This window comes from Orcinus orca, chromosome 5 (assembly GCF_937001465.1).
Source record: "Orcinus orca chromosome 5, mOrcOrc1.1, whole genome shotgun sequence".
Lineage (NCBI taxonomy): Eukaryota > Metazoa > Chordata > Mammalia > Artiodactyla > Delphinidae > Orcinus > Orcinus orca.
The window spans coordinates 79063725-79083088 of record NC_064563.1 but is presented as its reverse complement, the minus strand read 5'-3'; the positions used below and the strand labels follow the sequence as shown (position 1 = coordinate 79083088).

At 48.1% G+C, this 19364-nt stretch overlaps 1 protein-coding gene across 5 annotated transcripts in view; it reads right to left on the bottom strand.

Annotated features, from left to right (window-relative positions):
• The window catches only part of ITGB5 (integrin subunit beta 5), a 122966-nt gene that overhangs the window by 45484 nt on the left and 58118 nt on the right, over window positions 1-19364 (bottom strand). For all 5 annotated transcript variants that reach the window (XM_049710334.1, XM_049710336.1, XM_004278815.4 and 2 more), the window contains 2 exons: window positions 2001-2162; window positions 450-545 (listed from right to left, as the gene is read on the bottom strand). In XM_049710334.1, the coding sequence (XP_049566291.1) occupies window positions 450-545; window positions 2001-2162 (258 nt within the window). The remainder of the gene's footprint in view (window positions 1-449; window positions 546-2000; window positions 2163-19364) is intronic.

Here is a 19364-nt window from a genome sequence, read left to right as displayed (position 1 = left end):
TGGTCCCCCGTACTCTGCAGGAAGGCATAAAAGCTCTATAGACTGTGAAACTGGTGATGCAGCCTGCCTAGATGCCTAGTTTTCTTTCTGTACATTTTCATTTTATATCTTCCTTCCCTATTCCCTGGGTGCTTCCATTTCATCATCTGAAAAACTATTTCCAAAGTTTTTCTCATTACCAAATTAGAAACCATATGTTTAACTTCCTTGGTATGTACTGCTCTATGAACGCTTAAGAGCTTCCTTAATACTATTATTTTCCAGTAGATCGGATCAGGGCTATATTCCACCCTCCTCTGGATCTCTGCCCACACAGAACAGGGCTGTTAACACCCCTCACCCGGCCTCCACACTTCACCTGACCCCACGTTCCAATCTCCCATTCATCTCAGGGTCAGCAGGGCCCCCAGATTCAGGCCATCAGCCTCCCTCACTCCCTCCAGGTGTACCTTGTAGAGCATATAATGGTTCTTTGTCACTGCAAAGATGAGGTTGATGTTGTTTTCTGCCAATTTCTCTCCAAGCAAGGCAAGGGATGGATAGTCCTAGGGCCAAGGCAAAAGGCAAGGTTGTAACACTTGTCCCAGGCTGACACACGAGCACGTGGCTCCCACGTGCGCTCAGTAACTCATCACTTGCCACGATAAGCACCTTCCCCGGGCAGCGCCTTAAACACCACGCCCCATCGGCAGCTCCTTACTGACAAACTGTGGGGGAGATTCTCCAGGAAAGGACCCTCTGGCACCTACTAAACTAGACACTCCTCCTACCCCTCCAACCCAGAATAGAGAAGTGATGAGTGGAGGTTTCCCACACTTGGTCTGTGTTTCCATCCCTTCAGCAGGAATGGGGCAGAGGGGGGAAGTCCCCAAAAGGAGAGCCACCACGTCTGACCACCTACCGTCAACACCTGTTATCATCCCTCTCTTCCCTAAGACTGATCTTCCTGATCTCCTTGTCCTATTTTTCCTTTTCCTGTGCCCAGTATTGGGCCTGCCAATGTCCCCTACAGGCTCTGCTCAGTCCTCTCATGGCTCAGAACGGGCAGAAGAGGCTGCTGACATTTGGACTAAAAGTTGGGCTGTGGCGGGGGAGGGGTGCAGAGCAAGAAGGGAGGGAGGACACCTCGAGGCAGCTCAGCAACGTCCGGAAGGACTTTTAAGGGCTGATGATGGACGCTGGGGTCCTCAACGGTGAGCTCTACAGTTATCAGGTTGTACAGTTACGAGTTCTTTTTCCAGACTCCATTACTCTTGACCACCTCTTGAAACTGGAGAAAACGGGCTAGTCCAGGAAGAATTAGAAAGAATTTCTCTCTAGCCAAACACCAGAATGGGTTTGGGAAGGAAGAGGGTGTAGATTTGGGGAGGAAACAACTGTACAGCAAGTGTGGAAAAATCTTAATTGTTGGCTCTGGTTGATAGTTAGGTCGAGTCCACTTCACTGGCCTAGCATATGTTTGAAATTCTGCCTAAGTTCTGTTTAATCGCATGGTCCCAGTGACAGGCTCCTGGGAATGGAAGGTCCTTGGGGCTTCTCCTCCCGTGTAGGACACCTGCCACCCCACCCCTGACACTGACGGAACTCAGGGCATCAGGAAACCCATTTCTAGAAGTCAGGAAGTCTTGTCTTCACTGGTCTTGCCCCGTAACTTCTATTCCAGTTTTTGGCTCTGCTGGAACACAGTCCTCTCCCTCGTGCAAAATCACCTCTCCCCTTTGAGATCCATCCTGTCTCGCCAGGTCACCTCTTCCCTCGACTAAACACTCCCCATGTGGGGGCACAAAAGCACAAAGCTACAGAAATCCCTGAGAAATGGTCTAAGTTAATGACGAGGAGAAGTTCTAGAAGCCCAGTTGGAGAAGATGGAGTAGAGACCCAGTCCCAAGAATGGGGTGGAGAGTCGGTGAGTAGAGGTCCAGAGGAAGGTGGCAAAGGCCGGCGAGGTCTCGGACCATAGGCGGGGCGGCGGGAGCGGTGCTGGGGTTCCCTGTCCTCACCATCTGGTTGGAGGCAGTGTACTCGTTGGCCTCATTCAGGTGGCACTGGCCGTCGTGAGGCTGCACCAGGCCCCCCAGCTTTCCGTCCAGCGCGATGTGGGGCACGTCGTCCGTTGTGAACACCAGCAGGTGCAGCGCGTCCTTTCGCCAGCCGATCTTCTCCTGAGGGACAGAGGTTGGTGGGTGTTAGGCCTTCCTGGCTGCCACCCAGGACTGCCCTGGGGCATCCTGCCCCTCCCTGCTCGACTCTGTACCTGACAGCCACTCCCCTTGGACGCCTCCCCTTTTAGCCTCCCCTATAGTTCCTTCCACAGAGCAGCCTTTAGTAGCCCCCCAACCTCCCTTCAACACACTCGGCTGGCTGCCCTTGTCTAAGATGACTGGTAAGTGATCACTTCAGTCCCCCAAGTAGACACGAATCACTCACAACAGAGTGTTCTAATGACCGACAGACAGATCTGTCTTTGGAGGATTTGAGAAAACCGGCCATCTTTCTGGTAGAAGTAAACCACTCCAATCACGAACTGAACTAGTCTGGTAGTTAAGGTCCATCAGACTTGCTCTTTTCTCCCTTTACTGCTTCACTGTATGGAATGTATCCACTCTTCAGACAGAGGCACGGCTCAATACGAGCTACCTTGCAAGGGAAGGACTCTATTTTTTCATATTTAGACACTGTGGCCCCGATACTACACAAAAACACTCCCAGTCATTACTAGTAGGAGCAGCTAGACCCTGATACAGGGCAACAAAAACTGGGATAGGGTTGCCTTCATACCAGTAGTGAAAGAGCATCCCAAAATACGTGGGTAGCAGGATGAATACAGGAAGGGTTTAAACACCGCTGAGTTATCTACACATGTACACTTGACACTGAAATAGGAGACTGGATTCACAGACTTTACAAGTTAAAAGCTATCACCTTATGGCAGATAAGGGATTGAGGGTATCATCCTCTCTTTCTTATTGCCACAATGATGGATAAAACAGCCTTCAAGAGGTATGATATTTTCTCATTTGCTCCGAAAGCAGTGTGGAAATAAGTCACAAAGAGTCAGCGTAACACAAGGAAGAAAAGGCAGTTTGAAAAGAAGCCAGGGAGGACTGAAAGCCAGGAGGCCAGCTGTGAGCAAAGAATTCACCTTTGGGGAATCAGTTTCCCAGACTCTCAACGTTCATCCAACAGACAATTACTGACTTCCTACCACATGCAGTCCCCATGGAAGGCACCGGGTCTAAGAAACAGCCTGTTCCAGACCTCAAAAAGCTTGCAGTCAAGTGGAAACACAGCCTTAACTATCACAATAAGCATGCTTTTTTACATCTTTATTGGAGTATAACTGCTCTACAATGGTGTGTTAGTTTCTGCTTTATAACAAAGTGAATCAGTTATACATATACATATGTCCCCACATCTCTTCCCTCTTGCGTCTCCCTCCCTCCCACCCTCCCTATCCCACCCCTCTAGGTGGTCACAAACCACCGAGCTGATCTCCCTGTGCTATGCGGCTGCTTCTGAGAAAACCATAATTCAAAAAGAGTCATGTACCAAAATGTTCATTGCAGCTCTGTTTACAATAGTCAGGACATGGAAGCAACCTAAGTGTCCATCGACAGATGAATGGATAAAGAAGATGTGGCACATATATACAATGGAATATTACTCAGCCATAAATACACTTTTAATGGAAACCCGGGGAGGAGGAGAGAAGGATTCCCAGGGCAGAGGAAATGTCAGCTGAGCTGAAGGTGAAGAGGATCCTTCAAGGAAACTGGAAGAAGAAATGACAGAGGAGGCAGAAGTTGGGGTGGGGAGTGGGTTGCTCTAGGTGCTGGTAAAGGCACAATGACCAGGCCGGGCACGTTTTCAGAACCCAGAGGAAGCAACCTAGAAGGTCCCTAACACAGATGCATTCTAAGCTGTGACAAAACTAATCTACGGTATTAGAAGTGGAGATAAGTGTATTCTCTTGGAGGCAGGACTGGGTGTCTTGAGAGGGGGTGTTAATAACTGGAATATATGGAAAGACAATGAAAACTCATCAAACAATTTTGAAAAACAACAACGAAGCTGGGGGATTCATTATCTAAGGCCAAGACTTATTATAAAGCTACAATAATTGAGACTGTGTGGTATTGACAAAAGGATAGACACATAGACCAGTGGAACAGGATAGAAACCAGAAATAGACCCACACATACGGTCAATTCGATAGAAGGTATTGGAATAATTAGACATCCATATGAAAAAAAATGAACCTCAACCCACAGCTCTCACTGTATACAAAAATGAACTCAAAGTGGATCACAGACCTAAAACTATAAAACGTCTGAAGGAAACAAAGAAGAAAAGCTTTGTGACCTTGGTACAGGCAAAGATTTCTTAGATGATTCACAGGATAAAATTTTGATGAATTAGACTCTGTCAAATTAAAAACATCTGCTCTGGGCTTCCCTGGTGGCGCAGTGGTTGAGAATCTGCCTGCCAATGCAGGGGACGTGGGTTCGAGCCCGGTCTGGGAGGATCCCACGTGCCGCGGAGCAGCTGGGCCCTGTGAGCCACAACTACTGAGCCTGTACGTCTGGAGCCTGTGCTCCGCAACAAGAGAGGCCGTGATAGTGAGAGGCCAGTGCACTGCGATGAAGAGCGGCCCCCGCTTGCCACAACTAGAGGAAGCCCTCGCACAGAAACGAAGACCCAACACAGCCATAAATAAATAAATAAATAAAGTGGAAGCCTGTCTACAACAAACATTAAAATACGAGAAATACGAGCTTTCTTTAAAAAATAAAATAAAATAAATAAAAACATCTGCTCTTTGAAAGAGACCACTGAGAAAATGAAATGACAAGGCACAGATCAGGAGAAAATGTTTGCAAAAAATAAAAATCTGACAAAGGACTTGTATCCAGAATGTATAAAGAACTCTCATAGGCCAATAACAACACAAACAACTGAATTTTAAAAGCTAGAGACTTGAATAGACATTTTACCAAAGAAGAGATATGGATGGAAATAAGCACATGAAAGGATCGTCAACATTAGTCATTAAGAAAGTGCACAGGGCTTCCCTGCTGGCGCAGTGGTTAAGAATCCACCTGCCAATGCAGGAGACACGGGTTCAAGCCCTGGTTCGGGAAGATCCCACATGCCACGAAGCAACTAAGCCTGTGCGCCAGAGCTACTGAGCCTGTGCTCTAGAGCCCACGGGCCACAACTACTGAGCCCACGCGCCACATCCACTGAAGCCCCCGCGCTCCAGAGCCCACGCTCTGCAACAAGAGAAGCCACTGCAATGAGAAGCCCGCGCACGGCAACGAAGAGTAGCCCCTGCTCACCGCAACGAGAGAAAGCCCGCGCACAGCAATGAAGACCCAACGCAGCCAAAGATAATTAATTAATTAAAAAGAAAAGAAAAGGTGCACATTAAATTCACAATGAGATGCCATTAGATAGCTATGCCAATGGCAAAAAAAAAAAAAAAAAAAACAGCCCTGAAAATACCAAGTGCTGGAAAGAATGTGGAACAATCGGAACTCTCATAAATTGCTAGTGAGAATACAAAATGTTTTGGCAACTCTGGAAACCAGTTTGGCATATTCTTATAAAGTTAAATATACAATGACCATCAACTCAGCAATCCCACTCTTTGGTATTTATCCACGAGAAATGAAAACTTATGCTCACATAAGAACTACTATGCAAATATTTATATAACAGCAATTCGTGATCACCAAAATTTAGAAACAACCCAAATGTCCATCAGGTGGTGAATACACAGACAAACGGTAGTACATCTCTACAATGGAACACTATTCAGCAAGAAAGAGGAACAGACTGCTGCTACACACGACTCAGATGAATCTCCAAAGCACTAGGTTAAGTGAAAAAAGCCTGACTCAAAAGGCAACTTACTGCCTAACTCCATTCAGAAGATATTCACGGAAAGACAAAAATAGAGGGACAGAAAACAGATTGGTGGTTGCCAAAGGCTGAGTGCAAAGGGAGAAGTCAATAACAGACGGGTATTGGGCAACTTTCTGAGGTGACAGAAATTACCTCTATCTTTTTTTTTCATTTCTTTTCTTCATCTATATCTTAATTGTCGGGGTGGCTCTATGTTGTTATACCTAAAAAGGGTGAATTTTACTCTATGTAAATCATCCCTCAATACACCTCACTTTAAAAAACGCTTAAAGAAGTATATACATCTTTTGACTCGATGATTCTACCGCAGGAGACTCTATCTGCAAGAAGTATTCTGAAGTACGCACGGCAGTATTTTTACTAATAGCGACAAAACAGGAAAGAGGTGACTACCCTACCAGAATACGGGAACGGTTAAGTAAACTGAGATCTCTCCTTTCCACCATTAGAAATTATGTTCATAAAAAGTATGAAATTATATGTAAACATGTATAATATAAAGTGAAAAACAATATAGTACTGTAATTACAGTGTGATTACAAACTATGGAAGAAACAGGCATCACTCTCCACTAAAAAGAGAACAGAGGCTGAAACAAAATATACCATAATGATGTTGGGATTGAGATTAGAGGCAGTATCTTTTTTTTTTCCCCAAACTATCTTTAATAAGTGCTACTTTTAAAAGACTAGGCTTTGAATGCTGGCTCTGTCATTTAACTTTTTCAGCCTCCTTTTCTTCCACGCCAGCTTCTCAAGGGGCATGCAGGAACCTAAGGAGGGTGACAGCAAGCAGATAGAATAACGTGGAACTTGGAAACTTGAAAGTGGGCATGGGAGCTTTTTGTCACTACCAACTACCTGTGTAGCTTTGACCACAATTATTTAACATCTCAAAGTTTTTTCTTGTTAGTAAGACAGGAATGATAATACTTAACATTTATTGTTCACCTCCACTATTCCATCACATCTTCACTGCAACCCTTATGAAGGAGGTAATACATTGTCATCTTGCAGATGAGGACACCGGTGTTCAGAGACATTAAGTCACTAGCCCAAGGTCACTGAACCAGTAAGGACCAGAGAAGTCAGATTCAGAGGACCTGCCTCTTATCCGCAAAGCTAACTACCCAATCACATAGGGAGAGCCGAGGGTGTGTAATAATTGAGATAGTTCATCAAAGTACTTGGCAAGCTCTCAACTAACGACTGCTGATCCAGGATAAATGTTTGTTGAATTGGAATATTGCATCTGAAACAGAAATAGCTCTACAAATGAAGAGTAGCATGGCTTAATAATATTAATTCTGTCTTCTCTGAAGTGGACTCTTGTTATGTAAGTGACGTTAACAAACTTGGCCCAGAGGTCGGGCTGCACAGAATGAGATGCTTATTCATTCACTCAGCCTTTTGGGCTTGGAGATTTTACAAGCACTGACTCCACAGAGAATTTACAATAGAAATAATTTTCCTACTGTCTGCTTGGACTATTCTGAAGTCTTAAGTTCTGTATCCACGTTTGGGGCAGAGCTCAGTAGTGGGAAAGTGGATTTTTTTTTTTTTTTAAAGGAGTAACTACAGAATGGAGTGTGGCATGGGGGCCAGCATACGAGAGCTTTGGCACAGACGAGGCTGAGTTCAAGGGTTTGCTTTTTGAGACCCTAAGTCAGTCACTTCATCTCTCTCAGCCTCAGTTTCTTCCTCTGTAAAATGAAGATAATCCTACTTCGCAGGGTTGATCCTAGGTTAACAAGTATTTAGTACATAAGACACACTAAAAAAGGGGTCTATAGTTACTACTCTCAGACTAGTAATGACTTTTACATTCCTTCTCGTCTCCTTTTGCTTCTTGATGTGTGAGGCTCCACGGTCACTACAGGGACCATGAAGGCTTGCACACCGAAAAGTTTAAAAGCCTTGTATTAATTAAAACCACAGTGAGATTCTACCACACACCTAATAGAATGGCTAAAAATTAAAAAGACTTGGCCACATCAAACACTGGGGGAGATGTGGAGGAAACGGAACTGGCGGACACTGCCCATACGGTTCTAAAATGATACATGTACTTTGCAAAACAGTTTAGCAATTTCTTAAAAAGTTAAACACCTACCATATGACCCAGCCCTCCCACTCTTAGGGACTGACCCATGAGAAATAAAAGCATACGACCACACAAAGGCTTGAACACATTTGTAGCAGCTCCATTTATAAGAGGCAAAAACTACCAAATATCCAAAACAACCCAGATACCCATCTACAGGTGGATGCATAAACTGTGGTGTATCCACACAAGGGAATACTACTCAGTAACAAAAGAAGCGATCACTCCTTAGCACAGATGACACTCAACAGCACACATGAATCTCAGAACAGTTGTTCTGAGTGAAATAAGCCAGGCCAAAGAGAGTATACACTGGATTTCTGAAGTTTTAACAAACGCAAACTCGTGTAGTGACAGAAAGCAAAGTAGAGGCTGCCTGGGGAAAGGGGGCAGGAGACGCAGGAGGGAGAAATGACAAAGGAGCACAAATACTCTTTTTGCGGGGGAGAAGGATATATGTTCGTCATCTTGATTACAGTGAATATATATCTCACGGGTACGTATAAATATCAATATTTGTCAAATTGTACACGTTCAATATGTGTAGTTTATTATACATCGATCATACCTCAGTAAAGTTTTTTTCAATAAAGGCTTGGTGTGCTCAGAAAGTCATTCAAATATAGTAAATTAGATGACCAGACTGAATGTCAATACTGTGCTGGGAATACCAGTTATGCATATTCCTTTGTTCGGTGGCAGTGCCCACAAAGCAGCTGGGAGTGTGGGCTCGGATGAACGGCAAACCTCAGTTCATGCCCACGTCTTCCCTCGGCTTGTCTTTATGACATTGGGCATGTTAATCAATCTTTCCCAGTCCCAGCTTCTCAGCGATAAGATAGAGATAATAGGGCTTCCCTGGTGGTGCAGTGGTTGAGAGTTCGCCTGCCGATGCAGGGGACACCGGTTCGTGCCCCGGTCCAGGAAGATCCCACATGCCGGGGAGCGGCTGGGCCCGTGAGCCATGGCCGCTGAGCCTGCGCATCTGGAGCCTGTGCTCCACAACGGGAGAGGCCACAGCAGTGAGAGGCCCGCGTACCGCCAAAAAAAAAAAAGATAGAGGGCAGAATAGGGTTGTTGAGAGGATTAATAGGGTTGTTGAGAGGATTAAACAAAATGATACACAAAGAGCACATCCCGCTCAGTACCTGCAGGCAGTAAACAGTCAAGAACCGACAGTGATTGTCCTCAGTATTTCCATGGAGCCGAAAATCTGTGACTTAAATCCAGAAACACATGATCTTATTTTTGGATTGTAGGGTTACGGGTGATGTTTATTTCCTTTCTGCTCTCTGCATTTTCTAAATTTTTAGATTGAATGTATTCTCTTTTTATACAAAACTATTTTAAGAGGAAAAAAAGACAGATTGATTTGTTTAGCTAAACTTTTCTCCAAGTCTCTGGGTAAAAACAAGATTTTTAAAAGCCAATCTCCTAAACATGACAGAGGTCAGCCCTCAGATGAAAATGTCACGAGTGGGCGGGACGGAAAGGCGCTGGACTCCGAAGCCAGAAATCCAGCATCTGGCCAAGCCTGCAGTGTACCAGCCTCCTCTTCAGTCAAATCTGCGTCAAATCCACCACAAGGTCTGTTCCAGCTGTCCAACTCCCAGCTCCCACGTGCTCAGGTGAGCCACGGACACAGGTCACAGGACTCGCCTCGTCTGTTCCAGGCGCTCAGTGTCTGGTTCTGCAGCCCTAGTATGCCTCTCCGCCATAAATAAACAGGCATCCGCATCCCCCTGGCCTCTCCTCTGGTCTTAATGCTCTCAGGGAAGAAATGCTCTCCCTCCCCAAGGAAACGCAGCCCCCAAATCCCACCCTCTCTGGAGCACCATTCCATCCGTCAATTTCCTCTGCGTCCTTTCCTTGTGCCTGAAGATATGCTCACGACCCACTTCTAATAAACACTCTGTTTTTGACCCAACATCTCTCATCACCTGCTAGTCGTAGAGGCAGACTGGCTGCCTCTATTTCCTCTCCCCAGCTCCATATAACCCGACTTCTCCACACGCCCCTACCGTCTCTCTCACCGGCGGCTCCCAGTCACCCGCCTCCTGCCCCCACACGCACAGTGGTTCTCTGCCCCAGCTGCATGGAAGGTCCTCAAGGGAGCTTCAACTATGCTAACGCCCGGCGGTTCTGATGTGACCTGCAGCCCAGCCACGGGGTCTTCTAAAGCTCCTGGGTGAGCCTACTGTGGCGCCAAGGTTGAGAACCTCGAAGCTCACGCTGAGGTCCTGCCGCCAGCCCCGCAGCCATCCTCTGGCCTTGCCCTCCGGCCTCCCTGCTGCCGACCAGGGCCTCCTTCAAGCCCTCCTGCCCTTGGCTTCCTGGACACCGCACCGTCCGATGCCCCCGTCCCCTACGGCTGCTAGCAGATTCCACCTCCTCTCCCAGCACTGGATGAGGTCAAAGGTAACACTGTCCCCGAGGAGATTTACCCAAGTTCCATGCATCTGCTCGGACAGCTCGCAATTAATTACCTCTCCCACTTGACCTCCTTCCTAAGCTTTAGTCCCAGGTCTGGACCAAAAGCCAGACACGTCTGCCGTCACCCAAAACTCCACTCCTCCAAAGCTGATGCGCCGTCTCCCCCTCCAGGCTTCCCCATTGCTGACAAAGGGGCCATCAAATGTTTTATCTACAAAACTTAGAATTATCTTTTTCATCCTACTTCCCTGGTCCCACCGCAACACCCGTCCAGTCTCGAACTGTCCATTCTGTCTTGTAGTCCACTCCCATGGCCTGTGTTGGGACAGAGCCTTTGGGCAATGCTACGCGTTTTACCCTCCTTTTCCTAAGCCCACTCTGGGTGAGCAGGCGAGGCCCAAGGCTCACCCCTCTCCCAGCCACCAGCCTGCCTTCTGCCACCCGAGGGTGATGTGTTCTGTGACCTACGTTTACTCCAGCTGTTCCAGGCGAATCACACACGTGCACAGGAGACCATGCTATGTGAAAAGCAGTCATCCACAGACTCTGGACACACGTGTCAGAAGTAATGAGTGGTGGGAGGAGCTGCCGCCAAGCCCAGAACCTCTGACTCCGTCCACTCCCAGGAGGCAAACCCTCTGGTTTTGTACGGGCCACCAGTCCAATCTGTGCTGGGGCCAGAGATGACTTTCTCCAGTTGGAAGCTCAGTGGAGAACTTACCAAACTCTGCTCTGTCCTCAGAAAGCAGCAGAGATCTGGAGCTGAGAGAAGACAGGAAGGGATGTAGAGGCCAGAATAACAAAGAGCACTGCACCTGGCACATACTTGGCACTCGGTGAGGAATGAGTAGTAAGTGGATACGTGAACAAGATCAGGGTTGGGTAACAAGAAAACCTCCCTCACAATGTCCAGAAGTCTTCAATCACATCACTCCCAATTCCACCAACTATTTAATATACTTTGCAATCCAACAGACATCTTCTTTTAATCATATAAATACGGGAAGCAGTAAGGGGCTAACTTAAGTGAAAATATTTCATCAGATCACCTGTCATGCACTGAGATCTGAGAAAAGTAATGGGAATTGCAGAAAGGGTGGCAGCAGGGCCATGGAGATCATCCAACACGAACTGCAGAAGGGTGGAGGAGGGGAGAGGGGCCAGGTCAGTCAGTGGGATGGTTATTGGAGGCCCTGGGCAGCCAGGCCTGGAAGTCAGCCTGGGGAACCCGGGATCCCGAAATGGCAAAGAGAGAACAGTAGTCCATGAAAAGGGGAAGCAGAATGGAAGTAGAAGGCCAGGCCTTACAACCTCTGAGAAAAGAAATACAGACTGGATCCTCCCAAGAGTGAAGACAGACTTGCCGGCTTGTTCACCCCCAACACGTGGCCCCAGAGACAGTGAAATAATGGCTAGGGAGTAAGGACGTCATTTCTCTGTCTGAGGACATGAAGCTCTGGCCTGTGTGGCAATTTGGTTTCTGGGGTTGGAACGAGTCACACGCAAGGGGCTACACGGTCTGACAAAGGAAGGTCACTCAAAGGCCTCCGTCCTCCCCCGCCCACCTCCACACTGTCCCTGGGTGCCCTTGAGCTGCCCCACCGCACCTGGATGTTTACCCACGTGGTAAGGTGGCTCCGTGGGGAAGCCATCGGGAGTGGAAAGCTTTTCTGGGCGCCAGCTCCAGGCACGCTGAGCTTGGCACACAGAATGGGTGTGCACGGCAGAGTTCACGGTCATGCAGCTTAAGAGGGTGCAGTGAGGACCAGACAGGCTAGAAGGAGCCACCGTAGAACAAAAGCACCCGTGGGTTACTGGGCAGAAGAGCTGCCTCAGAGGAAATAAGTAGCCCCTGAAGTTGGAAGGAACCTCCGAGGTTGGCTCATCCACGCTCCACCCGTGCAGGGCTCTTTCATCCGGCACCTCCCCCGCATGGGCCTGGGGTCCCCACTCAGACTCACCGCCGCATCTGGCAGCCTGCTCCACAGCTGAGCAGAGGTCTTCCCTAGAAATTTCTCCCTTGCCTTGAACTCAAACCTGCTTCCCTGTGGCTACCCCAGCTCATCCCCTGGAACAGCCCTCTTCCGTAGTGATGTCTGAGGTCAGGTAACACGCTTCTTCCTGTGGTGTCTCTCGTCTTGGTCCACCTTTAACCACTCCTCAGAGGTGTGGTTTCCAGCCCCGGCACCACCCACTCACCCCTCCCTGCTCTCTAGCGATCAGCATCTGCCTTAAACACAGCCCCAGAGGCAGACGCAGGTCCCTGGATGTGGTCTGGCTGCAGAGGAAGGCAGAGCTGGGGCTGCGGCCTGCAGGCCCTGCAGCGCACGGCCCGTGTTTGGCAGCCGAATCTTCCGACAGGCTCACAGAAGCCTGTGGGTCCCAATATCCACGTCCTAGTGACTTGCTTACACACAGGGACCACGGCAGAGCATGACGAGTGTGAGAGAGAGGCTCACGGATGACCTTTGGGAGGGTGCACGGGAGGGCCTGGAACCCCGATTCCTGGGAATCTGAGAAGAGCTGACGCCCCACCCAGCGGCCTTAGAGGACACGGGCGGTGGGGCCCACCCGAATACAGCCTGGCTTGCTTGTTCTGAGACAAGGCCCGCAGTACTCTCTCTGGTAAACAGTGTTCAGTACAGGGGAGGCCTAGATCAGGATACCGTTTCAGCGAGGACAGAAACACTAGCTTTAAATGATGGGGTTCTCGATGTCAGTCTAAGTTAAGTAAAATCGATGGCCACCCAGACAGCTGGGTCCTCCAGCTGGGTGTCAACATAGCCCACGGGCCTCAGTTGTCACTGAAGAGTCACCAGCCACGTGCTCCCTCACTGCGAAAAGGAAGCACCATCTGAAAAAGTGTCCCCACAGCGCTATCTGGGAGCGCTGAACAGAACCCACGGCTCCGAGACACCGTGAATTATAAATGAAAAGGGGGTTATCAGTGTTCCCGTGTCACAGACGGGGAAGCCAAGGGCAAAGACAAGCAGGCTGGGCTTCCCTGGTGGCGCAGTGGTTGGGAGTCCGCCTGCCGATGCAGGGGACGCGGGTTCGTGCCCCGGTCCGGGAGGATCCCACATGCCACGGAGTGGCTGGGCCCATGAGCCATGGCCGCTGAGCCTGCGCGTCCGGAGCCTGTGCTCCGCAAAGGGAGAGGCCACAACAGTGAGAGGCCCGCAAACCGCAAAAAAAAAAAAAAAAAAAAAAAAGACAAGCAGGCTCACCCAAAGGGCTAGGCTCCAGCAGCGCACCGACCGTGGGACAGTACCCGTGGTCTCCCTAGAAAACCCGGAGGCTGCCAGAGCCATGTTATAACTGTTTCTGATAAACAGGAAACTCTTAGTTCCAGAGAACAGCAGTACGTGCAGCTGTCTTTCCCGGGACAGAGTCAGTCCTGGCTCTACCACTGGCAAACCGGGTCACATGGGAAATCGAAATGGTTCCTTAGAGGAGGACTTTGCCTTCTTCGGAAGCACACCCCTCCCACTTCTCCACTCTTGTGTGGCCACAAGAGACGGCAGGTTATCTAAGGTCAAGGCTGAGAACTCCCATCTCTGGAGCCGGGAAGGTGGGTACAGTTCCATCTCTGGCTGTGTCATTTCCAGCTGTAAGACCTTCAAGAAGTTACTCAACCTTTCTAGGGTTGTTTCCTTATCAAAAGCAGACAGTACAACCACCTTCAAAGGATTAAGTTAAACAAGCCCCACTGAGGTGCTTGGCATAGAGCCTGGCTCTCGCAAAGCATGCAGCCAATGGCGATCAGTAGCGTCATCGCACCAGAGCCTCAGGGCAAACGACGGGCAGGCAAAGAGACCAAGGTGACCCTTGAAGGGGAAGAACACTGTGATTCAACCACTGGTCCTACCAGGGCCAGATGTTCTATAGTGTCCGCGCACTCCGCCGGTACCTTAGATTGTCGTATAGGCATCTGTTGTCCAACTGCAGTGATGCTCCCGGGGACAGGAGCTGTGGCTCAGTCATCCGTGCAAGCCTCACAGCAGCTCGTGGGGCATCTTGCAGACTGTAAGTGCCCAACAAATTTCCAGAAGTCAAAACTAAAACACTCTGTACACTGACCTTTCAGGCAAGCACACAGAGAGAACAGGTTTGGGGAAAGAAATGAGGAAGGAAAGGGGGCTGACCTGACCAGCCAAGGGGCAGACCCTACAGCAGATCTGAGCTTGGGGACTAAGGAGTCTTGATTCCTACAATGCACTTAAGGGAAAATAAGGCTGAATTCTTTCTGTAATTCGCTTCCCCAATCATGTGGACATTCAAGCCTATTTCTGTCACTTTGTGACAGTAAACACGTTCTCACCAGTAGTTTGTTTCTCCCGTTTCCGTCCATGCTTTGCAATGAGAAATCTTTTTTAAAAATCTGTCTGTGGTTCAACTTAAGAAGGGCAAAAATGTCAATATTCCTTTCCTTAGGGAAAAGAAATCTCGGCCCATGACTCAGGATTTAGACATTCATCTAGAGCCCAAGCCCTAACAACATGCAGTAGAACGTGTCTGACAGAGACTCTATGCAAGTCCCATCTGAACTAAAGAAAAACCTTTGTAAATATGAGGCTGAACCATATGCGTTTTCTATTTTTGTAGGAGAAACTATCAATGGTCAAATATTAAATTTCATTGATAGTCACATGTCCATAATTCCACATGGTTCCATTTAATGTTTACAAATGAGTTGTTCTATTTCCTTTCTAGTGGATCTGAAAGCTCAAATCGAATCCGTGAGGATGGGGACTTTTTCTCATCTTTTTCTAATTTTCTTCACCGTACCTGCCACTGAGCACTTACTGGGCACACAATAAACATTCGTGAGCTGGAAAGCAGAAGCAGCAGCTGTGAGCGGGGCAGTGAAGCCTACAGCACAGCTCACGGGCAGAAGGCAGAACAAGGACACGTCCCTCCAGGGACTAAAACAGTCGAGTGATTCAAAAGTACACAATAAACCACAACCATGTGCAAAACAGAAAGCCAGGGAGGACCTTTACCACCTCCGACAAAAGCACGGCCCGGGCACGGGCGGAGCACCTGCATGCCCGCCCACAGCCCCACAGCCTCACGTGGGCTACAGGGAAATCCAATACTCTCACAGGCTTCACAAAGACAGAGCCAGAGGAAGAGCAAGCAGGGTGGGTTGCATTAAGCCCCAGAGACCGTGGTGCAACTTGCTGGCACAAACGGCTCACACATGCCGAGACAGAGAACCCAGACTGCGTGAACACAGGACTTACGGGGGCATCCCCTCGGGGGGCATGAAGGCGTTAGGGGCCGCTGCCTTCCTTGAGGAAAGAAAGGCAGTTTTCTACGTTGCTCAGTTCATGCGTGGAAAAATGACAAGTCTCAGGTCTAAAAGAAATCAGGCAACGAGTCGGAAGAAGCCGAATCAACTCCGGGAGAGGCTGCGCTGAGCGAAAACCTCTCCCAGCCGAGCCTGCCTCCAGGAATGGGGAATTCTCCACCCTCTCCTGGTATCTGCAGCAGCCCCTGCCTGGCCTGGAGCTCAAGTCTGAACCAGGAGAGACAAAAAGCAAGATCCAGGGCTCTGGGCAAAGGGGCACAATGCTGTGACGGGTCCTTTGCACTGACCAGCACAGCTGGAGGGCATCCTGGACCTCCTCCCCTCCAGCCCCACCTCCCTGCAGCCTCCAGGTGAGCACTCAGGCCGCCACAGAGCCGGTTAGTAGCAGAAGGGGCATAGCTTGAATCGGGACAACAGGACTCTGAGTCCTCTCTGCTCTGCACGGCACTGTCGCTACTTCCCAAAGCACCTGGCGCCATGTAATAGACAGGGCTTGGGCTTTAGAATCAACTGGATCTGGTTCGAATCCTGGCTCCACCCCTTTCCAACAGTAAGTAGAGTGAATCCTGTGACACTCAGTTTCCTCACCTGTAAACTGGGGACAAGTACCACCAATACACTGAAGGACTGTTGTGAGAATCAGAGATAGTGTATACAAAAGAGCTGGAGCACGGATGACAGTAGAGCAAGGGCAGCCATCATTTTGTCTCCAGAGGCCCACAGAGTCTGTATTCCTGCAGAAAGTCTTGTTGGAGGAAGCCGTTCCTCCAGCCCCTCTGGGGATGTGGTCACCATTTTAGATTAGGATGCTCTCGCCAGCCAAGGAATGAAGGACCCAAGCCACGCCAAGACTTTTCACTCAGCAATGCAAATTTACTTTGTTTGCTTTAAGACTTACTTATCCACCTATTTCTGAGGACACACAATGCTTTAAAAACTTAATAAATAACGCAACATTAGATAATCAAGATTAAAACAGAAAGGATAAGAAGGATAAATGTTAGGGGGCTAGAAGATGAGGCCAGAAGGGAAACAGGCTGGGTTGCAGGGATCTGATTTTTCTGTCTGACGGGAGAAAGCAGCCCATAGAATCCGTGTGGCCAGGACGTACCCAGCCAGGCTTAACTTTACAGGGAACTTCTTTAACCTGAGAGCCATGGAGAACAGCAAAGCCATGAGTGACAACTCAGAGCTCCTGGACCACCCCGCCCTCTGTCTTCCCAGGGCACCAGCTCTCCCTATTTTGGGAGAACAGGAAAGCGGCCATGGTTCCAGTCTGAACCATTCATCACACTTGCACCTATACACTTTCAGAATGAACAACTTAGAGTCAACTTCTAGAAAAGTCCCAGGAGAGCAATAAAAGTGGTAATGGGAGAAACTATTATTCAGACCAAGAAAAAGTATAAACAAGTTTAATAATAGGTTTCGAGGTAAAGATAAGAAATTATGGGTCACGGCATTCCCTCATCCCAACCCAGGCCGGTACAGCATTGGGAAAAATGCCTGCACTGGTGACAGAGGGGTTCCTACTCTTCAATGGCCTCTCCTAACAATGTGACCTGCTGGGGGGAAAGATGGCAACTGAAAACTTCCCCTCGTGGAAGCAGTTCTACTTCCTAAATCGAATCCTAAGTAGAAACAGACTGTTTCCTTCTTTTTGCAAAGAGCAGCTTTCCAGGAAATGTGAAGTTGGCCTTGGGGGTGGGATTTAAGACCAGTCATGTGAGCATTCCATACCCCTAAGTCCCTAAAGTTGGTAACTAACAGTCCATCCAGGGAAACCAGAGTGAGACTGAAATCAGAACAAAGAGCCTCCTGTGGGCTATGAAGCAGGCCTGTTATCAGCTCCATCTCCAGGGCATGGGGTCAAAGGAAGCGGAGCGTGCACTGCTGCCGGGGCTGCCCAGCCAGCTCCAGCCTGCAAGAGACGCCTCTCCAACTGCAGAGATTACAGGCCTGCTGGCTCTGTCACATTCAGTTTTCAGGATTAAGAGGAAGGGCCTTTAATCTGGGCAAATCAGGAGAAGGCAGAAAAGTCAGTCAACGAAGTAAGGCATGCTTAGGGCTTTTAAAAAAAACTTTAAAAACCTAATTATCACTGAAACAAATGATATCTGGGATTTACTTCAAATAATGGGGAATAAAATGGTTAGGAAGGCAAATGAAACAAGATTGGCTACAAATTGGTAACTGTCCTAGATGGACCATGGGTACATGGGATTTTATTTCACTATTCTCTCTACTTTTATATGTTTGAAATGTTCCGTTACAAATTTTAAAAATCGTACCTTATTTATTGTGAAAATTTAAGTAAATATAAAATAACACAAAGAAGAAAATAAAAACCACACCTAATCCTATCACCAGAGACAATTGCTGTTAACACTTCGGTCTATTTATTTCCAATCTTTTCCATATTTTTCTTTCTTTTGTTTGCAAAACAGGGTCATACATCTATGCTGTTTTATCACATGCTTTCCTTTCCTCTCTTAATTTATCTTAAGTATTATTCAAGTGCTCAAATATTCTTTTAGGGTGTGATTGTTATAGCCTTTCATCAATAGACAGGCCATAATCTATTTCCAATATTTAGCAACTATAAAGAAGGCTGTAGTTAACCAGGAAGATGACGTTATAAATAGGTGATTTCAAGTGAGAAAGAAATTGCTTGATAGGTACCAAGACACACACTGACAGCACAAAGGAAAAGAAATGGTGAGAATAAAAGCTGGGATCTCATCGACTGCATAATTCCAAGCAATTAGTAACTTTCCAGGGACGCCCCACGACAAAGGCCAAGGTGGGGAATAAGAGAAAAATGCCAAAAGATATAAAACCGAAACACACACTAAAGTGCCTCTCAGGCCAACAATAATTCGTAACCAGGTGCGGGCACTGAGTTGAAGAAATCTGCTTTGAAGCACTCGAGTCTTGAAATACTGAGTTTTCAAAGGGAAGGATATTTTCATGGGTCTGGGATGGCACAGGAAGGTTCTGTGGGCTAAAGAGCGAATCAAACGGCTTCTCATGGACCACCGCGCCTCAAGCATTCCATCATGCCATTTGGATTCATCTAATTAAACAGAATTAATATAACTGGACAGTGCGTAGGCTTGTCACTGGGTTCTTCCCTTCAAGCCTTAAAGACAATTTCCTCCCCCGGAAAGAAAACCCACAATATTCCCACGATGGGGAGATAAGAGGGATCTCGTGTTTTCCCTGCACTATTTGTTCCTGCCAAGAGTGGATTTGGCAGGATGTCCCTGAATATAACACCCCATACAATCAATAATCTGAATGCCAGTCAAAAACATCATTTTTCTTTCTGAAGGAAATCCATAAACTGTCTATTCTGGGATGCATTTGAAAGATTCAGAGCTGAACTCATTCTAGCTGTGTCCCATCTGGCTTTCTTGGGCTGCTACGAAGCATCAGGGGCCTCTGAATCAAACCGTTCTGCTCTAGCCAGCGGCTGGGCAGGGGCCGCTCTGCAGCCGTCCTGGGTAGGGGGGTCACTGTGAGACCGTCCTCTCCGGGGTGGCCCCAAGGACACAGGGACGGGCAGAAAGGCAGTGGGACCAAG